We start from the raw sequence: 8,483 nt of genomic DNA, 5'->3' as shown, positions 1-8,483 counted from the left end.
AGAAGGCCAAACCACATCACTGGCCGACTTCCTCTACTTCGCAATTGAGGTGTCGTGTGTGCTTTTCGCGTGGGAAACGAAAGACCGTCCAGACAAAGTGCGTGAAGTGCGAAATCAGACTCTGCATTTCCGGATTTTTTTTAGAATTCCACACGAAGGCAACATTCCCGCAGATGACGCAGGTGGGAAGACAGACACTCCATGCAGATGGTGGCCAAAAATTATATAAGTAGGACATTATTTTCTACCTTAAAAATGTATTTCAAATAACGTCCGCACGCGCGGATTGTGCGACCCCATATGGCGTCATTCGTACCGCTGACTTTATTTTTGCGACGCCATATGGCGTCTTTAGTAGTTTAATATACCAGTCGACAAAGTCCTAAAAATCATCAAAAACAAGCTCCATGACGATTTCACACTGACAGAACCGTCTGTCTTGCAGGTCGAAGCCATTATGGAGCTGCTGGAAGTCTGCTTGAGAACCACCAATTTTCAGGTCGATGACAAGTTCTTCCAACAGAAAGATGGCATGGCTATGGGAAATTCTCTCTCGCCCATCGTTAGCAACATCTTCATGGAGCATTTTGAAAAACTAGCTCTTAACTTAGCACCGTACAAACCACCGTTGTGGCTGCGATACGTGGATGACACTTTTGTAGTCTGGCCTCATGGTCCAGAGAGATTACAGAATTTCTTCGACCACCTCAGCAGTTTAAGGCCTTCCATCTGATTCACTATGGAAACTGAGTCAGACAATGCGATCTCTTTTCTGGACGTTCTGGTCATCAGGGAAGAGACGGCATTGGTCACACAAGTCTACAGTAAACCCACCCACACTGGCCAATACCTCAACTTCAAATCTAACCATCCGCCACATGTAAAAAGAGGCTTGATTAAAAGTCTCCATGACAGAGCCTCCACCAAATGCCAAGATTGACAAGATTTGGTCAAAGAAATTAACAACCTGAGACACAATCTTCAATTGAACGGTTATCTCAAAGGCTTCATTGACTCGGTCATTAATTCCAAGGGCAGTAGTCGTCCGAAGAAAGAGGAAGAACCTCTGTATTCTGTATATATTCCATATGTGAAGGGTGTTTCTGAAGAGTTTAAAGGGATAGGTAATCAATATAATATTAGGACCATCTTCCGAACGAAACACACTCTTAGGAACTCATTTATGAAAACAAGACCGAAAAGAGATCCGCAACAGATGGCACAGTGTGTCTATAGCATTCCCTGTGAATGTGGCAGAAGCTACATTGGAGAAACAGGCAGACATCTGGCCATGCGGCTCTCGGAACATAGGCATATCCTCAAACAAGGTCTTCTAGAAAAATCTAAACTAGCTCAACATGCCTATGAAGAGGGACATGGGGTAGGCTGGGATGAAGCTAAGATTTTGGATACTGAAAGCCACATCAGGTATAGGAAATACAAGGAAGCGGCCCATATGCCATGCTCGGCCAAACCAATTAGCCAACCCAGTTTGGACTTTTCTTGCATTTGGATCCCCATTATCAGCAATGAAGCGGCACAGTTCATGTGTTAGAGTTTGTTTATAATTTGTTAGCATTAGGCATTAGTTATCAGCTCCATTAGCAATCTCTTCTCATTTACAGTTAGTAAGAGTCATGGTGCTGTATACTTTAGAGCAACGTGTATTTCTGTACAATACCTGTATGTAACATGGATCAGCTGAAAGGTGTTAGTGCTAATTTCGACATAAATTTTACAATGAAAGAGTTCCCAGCAGACAAAAATTCATAGTTCGGTGACTAAACTTAGAACAGCAGGACCCCTAATAGACAAGAAACAAAATAATAAATGCCGAGTGCTTACTGAGGAGACGTTAGATGACATAGGGACCAGACATAAATATACAGGGTTTGTCCGAAAAGTAATGTCAGTTATTTTATTGTGAAGTGACTATATGTCGCAGCACTCTCAGACCGGTTGGGATCGGTGGAGGGGGAAGTCAGCTTATGAACCCGCGGTCGCTTAGTCGTCTCCGAACTTCCTGAGAGTGACGAAAGGCTTTTCCGTGAAACTCGTTTTTGTCTCCCGTGCAAGCCGCAATGCAGCGCTCCTTGGAACAAAGGATTGCCATCATGTTTTGTGTGAAACTTGGCAAGTCTGCAGTGGAAACTTTTCCCATGATAAAGACGGCCTTCGGTGATGATTGTTTGTCGGAATGTCAGGTCTACCGGTGGCACAGGGCCTTTTTAGAAGGCCGTGAAGAGGTCGACGATGAAGCCCGCGCTGGACGGCCATCAACAAGCACCACCGACGAAAATGTGAGTTTGTACTACATGGTACAACCATCAACGCCAAATTCTACATGGAAGTGCTAAAGAGACTCAAACGAAGTGTTTGTCTCATCCGGCCCGACATCGCGGACGATTGGAAACTTCACCATGACAATGCGCCAGCCCACACCGCCTTCCTCGTGACCCGCTTCCTGACCAATTCAAAGGTGCCAACGGTTCCCCAGCCGCCCTACAGTCCTGACGTGGCTCCCCAGACTTCTTTTTGTTTCCGCGCTTGAAAACTCTCATGAAAGGACATCATTTTGGGACAGTTGGCGAAGTCAAAGAGGCTTGCACCAAGGCTCTAAAGGACATTCCGGAGGAGGCCTACCATGACGCCTTCGATGCCTAGAAATCTCGCTGGAATCGATGTATCGACGCAGAAGAAGCCTATTTTGAAGCCTTTTAATGTGTTGCACCGATCTAATCCATAAAAGTCTTTTAATTGACTCACTGACATTACTTTTCGGACAAACCCTGTACACGTTGAAAATGACTCAAACATCTACTTCAAGAGACTGGAGTCTTAAAGTCTGGTGCAAGAACAGCACACAATTCCAGAAGTCATCAAGGAGGATTTCATGGCTGGTGTGCTGTAAGTGCAAGAAGGAATGTAACACTTGTGCTTTTTAATGACACACTTAGTTCCTTAAAATATCCACTTGTTGAGAGGAGTGCATTTTAAACACCTTCTGTGATCTGAAAATGGTAACTACTTCATTCCAAACATTATTGCCTTTCAGACATGATGATTCATCCACTAAATTGTCATGTTCCTCACAGCAAGTAGCGCACCAGTCGCCAGGAACCGCAGAGTCGTATAGATGAAGGAGGTTTTCTACATACCATGGGATTCCCAAAAGTCTCTGAACAGAAAAGAATATCATTTAGAGTTAATTCCACATACTCATACTCTGACTCAATGACCGTTTTAGCGAACATTCCTATCAAGTGAGTCATTGCTCGCAACATGTTTCCAATTGTGTTTGGCCCAGTTCAGATGTCTGGGTTAATTTGTCTGTATGCCCCATGTCCATGCAATATTCCCATTGCAACAATCAAGACACTGCTAGTATTTACATAAATATATTATGCCAGAATGATATCTTGCTTTCTTCTCATCTAACTTATTTATAATATTTCACTATATTTTCCGCTACGCGTTCTTATTCTGTTTCTTTTTCTTTCAGAGTGTTCAGTTAAAGGCAGCTAGTAATGAAGCAGCACATTTTAGTATGGATTTTAATGCCGAAGAGCATGGTGAACAGAGTGAAGAGTTGTCAAAGTTATGCAGCAAAGAGAATTTGGATTCATGTGACATATGTAAGAAATCATCCTATAGCGGGATTAATCTCTTGGGACATGCAAGTGAAAGCAGCAGAGAAACAATGTTTTTTTGTGAAGTGTTTGTCAGATCGTTCACTGTCAAGTCCAGTGCGTTGCAACGATTCAGAGTTTGTCAGCAGCCTTTTTCATGCAATGTGTGCAATAAAATATTCACTAGATGCCCCGGTCTAGACACTCATATCCTAGTACACACTGGAAAATGACCTTTTTCGTGTGATGTAAGAAAAGATTCACTCAATGCACTTACATAAGCAGGCATCTCATGTCACAACATTACCGTGGCTGTGGCCAGTGAATTCTTCACTGTCATATGGTCCCTTACAGCGGCACTGCAATTTTGGGGGGGGGGGGAACCCTTACATTTTTTCTAGAGTTGTATCTTTACTAGCTGAGTATTGCAATATCATATCAATATTTCCCTCTTTACTTTCTCTTCTAGGAGTCATATGATTCCTTTCTGTCTTTTGATGTGCCAGTGACTAATCCTTTGTGTGTGTTCAGCACAGAATAATGGAAGAAGAATGACAAGTAAGGAAGAACGCCTTATGAGATTGGGAAGGACGTTGCATTCCTTAGCAACTCTAGTCCCCAAAATAACTCTGACACGAGTTGTCTCGACATTTCCTGTTCTGATGGATAAAGCTGTAAGTGTGTATATCAGAAGGATTTATATGTCATTATTTCTCTTCAGTTCATATTTGTCTGCATGTAAATTATTGTGCCAGGTAACCCTGTCTGTTTGATCTTAATTGCAGTCAACTCTGAACGTGATGGCTTTCTCTACATCTCATTTGCACGTAAGCGTAATAACGTCCATGTTAGAACAAAAGGTATCAAAGCCCTTAGAATCAACAGGCATTCTTAACACTTTAGGACCCGTCCAAAAAATCTGTTCTCCTAATGTCCAAGCCTGTTGTTACTCCCCTAGGTCTCTAGGTCTCCAAGATGGCTACTTTGTAAGAAGTTTCACCACAGTTATACCCTATCTATTTGTGTTTGTGAGTACTAAATTGTATTCACAGTCTTTCACATTTGATTAAAGTACTGTAACATATAGAAAAAGGAAGTACTATCACATTTGCAGCACCCACAGTTGTGACTCTGAAAATTACTGTTTTGGAAGTGTTCCAAACTAATGGTATGAATCATTGTTCTTTTATATTAGTATTATCTCGAAGTCCGAGCTCAGTGCAGTTATTGTGAATGATATCACAGGTGATGCTTAAGAATTTGTCTTTAATACCTAGCCAGGCACGATTAAAGTTTCATCATGCTTTTAAGTTAAATGAACCCTAAACGAATTATTATAGATGAACTCTCAAAAGTCAGTATTCTTTTAATGATTAACCAATCTATGTGATTGCATATTCCAGAATACGCAGTATATGTTGTCGGATCTTCAAATCTTACATGGTAATATTCATCACTGATTGAAACTTCTCAGATAGCTTAAACATTATGCTTTGTTTTTTAAGCCTTTGATAGAGTGGCCTGCAATATCAATAAATATGAATTAAAGTTGTGTATAACAATATTCGCAGACATGGCATGTGAAGTTCTGAAAAGGCAATTGTTACGTATTGTATTTAATGATGTTCAGAAAAAATTGAAAGATCAGTGAAATAAACATTCAGTAAAATAAAACAAAAACTGACAGAATTTCACAAGACAGTATTCCACTGTACCTAAATACATGTAGATGTAATTTTGTATTACATAATAGCTTTTCATACAACGCAACCTACCGATTCTACATTAAGAAAATGTTTCTTCATACATTGGTGTTCCAAAAGTTCTCCTGATGGAAAGGAATATCATTCGGATATATTACCTCATAATTCTTCTGATGGAAAGGAATATCATTCAGTGATAATTCTATATTCTCGTACGCTAAATCGGTGACACTTTTAACGAACTTTCCTATCAAGTGGCTCATCACTCGCAATATTTTTCCATTTGTGTGTGGACTGGTTCAGGTGTCCAGGATAATTTATCTGTATAGTGTCCTATGTGCAATCCAAGTAGCTGCATGGTCTAAGGCATAAAATTTCTTTGCTTTCTCAAACACTGCCTTCATGGATGCGATTCCCACACAAGGCATGGATGTGTGTGTGTGTTTTTTTATGCTCTTTTGTGGTCAGGTAGTGGGCTTGTGATGGGATGACCCCCATCCAAAGAGTATTTCTGACTGTGTATATGATTAAGAAACTGAAAAAGCGGCCTAGGCCCAACAATAAAGGACTCTAGGAGCCATAAATAGGCAGGCAGGCAGGTGGGCATCCTATGTCTGATGCAATATTTTCATTGCAAATCAGGCACATGCTAGTATTCTCTCTACCTTCTGGTCTAACAGTACTTGTCCAGGTGAGAATTGTAATATTGCAAAATAGCTCACACGCCTTTTCCATTACAAGTTCTGACAGTGTTTCCCTTCCTTTCAGAATGTTCAATTAAATGCAACTGCTACTGAAGCAACACATTGCATTGAGGAACCTCATGGTGAACATAGTGCTGAACTCTCAGAGTTAAACGTCGAAGAGAATGTTAATTCGTGCAGGACTTGTAAGAAATCTTTCTCTTGTAACAATAATCTATCAGGACACACATATGTAAGTAACAGAGAAAAAATGTCTCTTTGTGAAAAGTGTGTGAAATCGTTCAATGATAAAAGCAGTCCATTGCAACGATTCGGATGTGATGAAGGGGCTTTTTCATGCGATGTATGCAATAAGAGCTTCACTAGTCGCTGTGATCTAGACGCTCATATCAGGGTACACACTGGAGAACGACGTTTTTCATGCGAATTGTGTAAGAAAATGTTCCGTCATCGCTGTAGCCTAGTCAGTCATCTCAGAATTCACACTGGAGAACGACTTTTTGTGTGCAGTGTGTGTGAGAAACTGTTCACTATCCACCGTAACCTACTCACTCATCTCAGAATACACAGTGGAGAACGACCTTTTGTGTGCAAAGTGTGTAAGAAAATGTTCCGTCATGACACAAACCTGAAAATGCATCTGAAAATACACAGTGGGGAACGACCTTTTTCATGTGAAGTATGTAAGAAAAGCTTCATTTGCCGCTATACCCTAAACGATCATCTCAGAATACACACTGGAGAACGACCTTTTTCATGCGAAGTGTGTAAGAAAATGTTCCGTCTTCGCCAGTACCTAGTTGCTCATCTGAGAGTACACAGTGGTGAACGTCCTTTTTCATGCGAAGTGTGTAAGAAAAGGTTCACTCAGCGTTCTCACCTACACACGCATCTCGGTGTACACACTGGAGAACGGCCTTTTTCATGCGAAGTGTGTAAGAAAAGGTTCACTCAGAGCTCTCACCTACACACGCATCTCAGAGTACATAATGTTGAGAGAAAGTTTCGCTCGCGGAAGAAATCTAAACGGGTGTCGCAGAGTTCACCGTGAAACATGGAATTTCCTCATAATGTGCACATGAAAGTGTCCACTCAGTGTGACAGTCCGAGTCTACAGAGGCCACCTAAAATTCGCTGTTCTATGAATATGTATGAGTATTTTCGTTGAATGTAGTGTAGTGTTCAAAATAATCTGTTTATTCTCAAGTAATTCTCTGATTACACAAATTGAAGGTTTTTGTATGATACAAATTTGTGCTAGGTTCATCATANGGCTGGGAAAACATGAATTTAAAGGGCCGTAGGATAAAGGTTAATAATATTCTGTAATTTCTTTTATAGTGTTATAAGCTATACTAATCTCTTTGAAAGATTGTTTCTATTACAGAAATATTCACGTATCTCTTTTTATATGTCCATTGCCATAAATTTGGTTCAGTATTTCATTTGAGATCAATAAGATTTTCGGTTTATTTTGTTGAAATTAGTGTGTTATATCCATTCTTTGATATATAACTTCTGCATATACACGTATCTTACAAATTAGTTGCTTTAGATTTAGGAGTTAAGTATTCTTTGCTGCAGGCCTTATTATCATAGAAGGTTTATATAATTTAATATTTGTAATGAAATGGATGCCTTGAAATTGATCTGCATTATGTGCCTATTCTGTTTTTTGTTTACTTATTGATTACTTGTTTACATGTCTAAATAATTTAATGACTTTGGGTTTATCTGCTATCTTCTTTATAAGGCTCGACACCTTCATTTCTTGAACGCTTTGGCCTGCTTTATCTGCTATCACTGGAGGTATTATCCGCCTCTTCTTCTTCTAATGTGTTGATCGATGCCCGCCGGTTCCTGGGTCGGTCACCTACCTTCACCGTAGTGGTCACTACTACTGCTACTGGGTGGTATCCACTGCTGCACTTGTCTTGCCTGGCTCCTCCACTTTAATCTGCAGCTTCCTCGTTACGCTCTGGTTCACAGTAATGTGTGGGATTTACTCTGAATTTTAATTGATATGGGTGCCAGTGGACTTTGGCGCAATCCACAAATTTGGAAGGGAAAAAAAATAGGTGGGCGTTTGTGGTTTCAACTGCACAGTTTATAGGACAAGATTCTGTCTCAGGGCGACTTCTGGGCATCGCTCGCACAAGAAGATAAGGAATACTTCAGACACACACATCACTGAACACTGTCTCTCTTTAATGCTGATGTCAAAGAGAATTACCTATTACAAGGCTGTAGCACTGTTTTACAAACCTAGTAGCAAGCGCCCGGTCGCTACAGTGACACTCGATAGCCGTTGTATATACTGGCCTATCCTACAAGCTATGCCGTTACGACTGACACTCTCGTAAGTTTCTTTGTTGGATCAGTTCTCTGCCTATGCGAGTTACATGGGGGGGGGGGGGATCACACACCTGTTCACTCCCGCAACTTAG

General features: G+C 40.8%; 1 protein-coding gene across 2 annotated transcripts in view; it reads left to right on the top strand.

The window, feature by feature from the left end:
- The window catches only part of LOC111863033 (oocyte zinc finger protein XlCOF6.1), a 76,111-nt gene extending 68,839 nt beyond the window's left edge, over positions 1–7,272 (top strand). Inside the window, exons 3-5 of one of the 2 annotated variants that reach the window (XM_023848977.2) lie at positions 3,503–3,635; positions 4,161–4,303; positions 6,101–7,272. In XM_023848977.2, the coding sequence (XP_023704745.1) occupies positions 3,503–3,635; positions 4,161–4,303; positions 6,101–7,087 (1,263 nt within the window). In that variant the 3' untranslated portion in view covers positions 7,088–7,272. The remainder of the gene's footprint in view (positions 1–3,502; positions 3,636–4,160; positions 4,304–6,100) is intronic. The other variant, XM_033750898.1, reaches the window with a different exon arrangement.
- Positions 7,273–8,483: the final 1,211 nt, after the last annotated feature.

This window comes from Cryptotermes secundus, unplaced genomic scaffold, assembly GCF_002891405.2.
Source record: "Cryptotermes secundus unplaced genomic scaffold, Csec_1.0 scaffold1088, whole genome shotgun sequence".
Taxonomy (NCBI): Eukaryota; Metazoa; Arthropoda; class Insecta; order Blattodea; family Kalotermitidae; genus Cryptotermes; species Cryptotermes secundus.
This window is presented reverse-complemented; position numbering and strand designations above follow the sequence as displayed.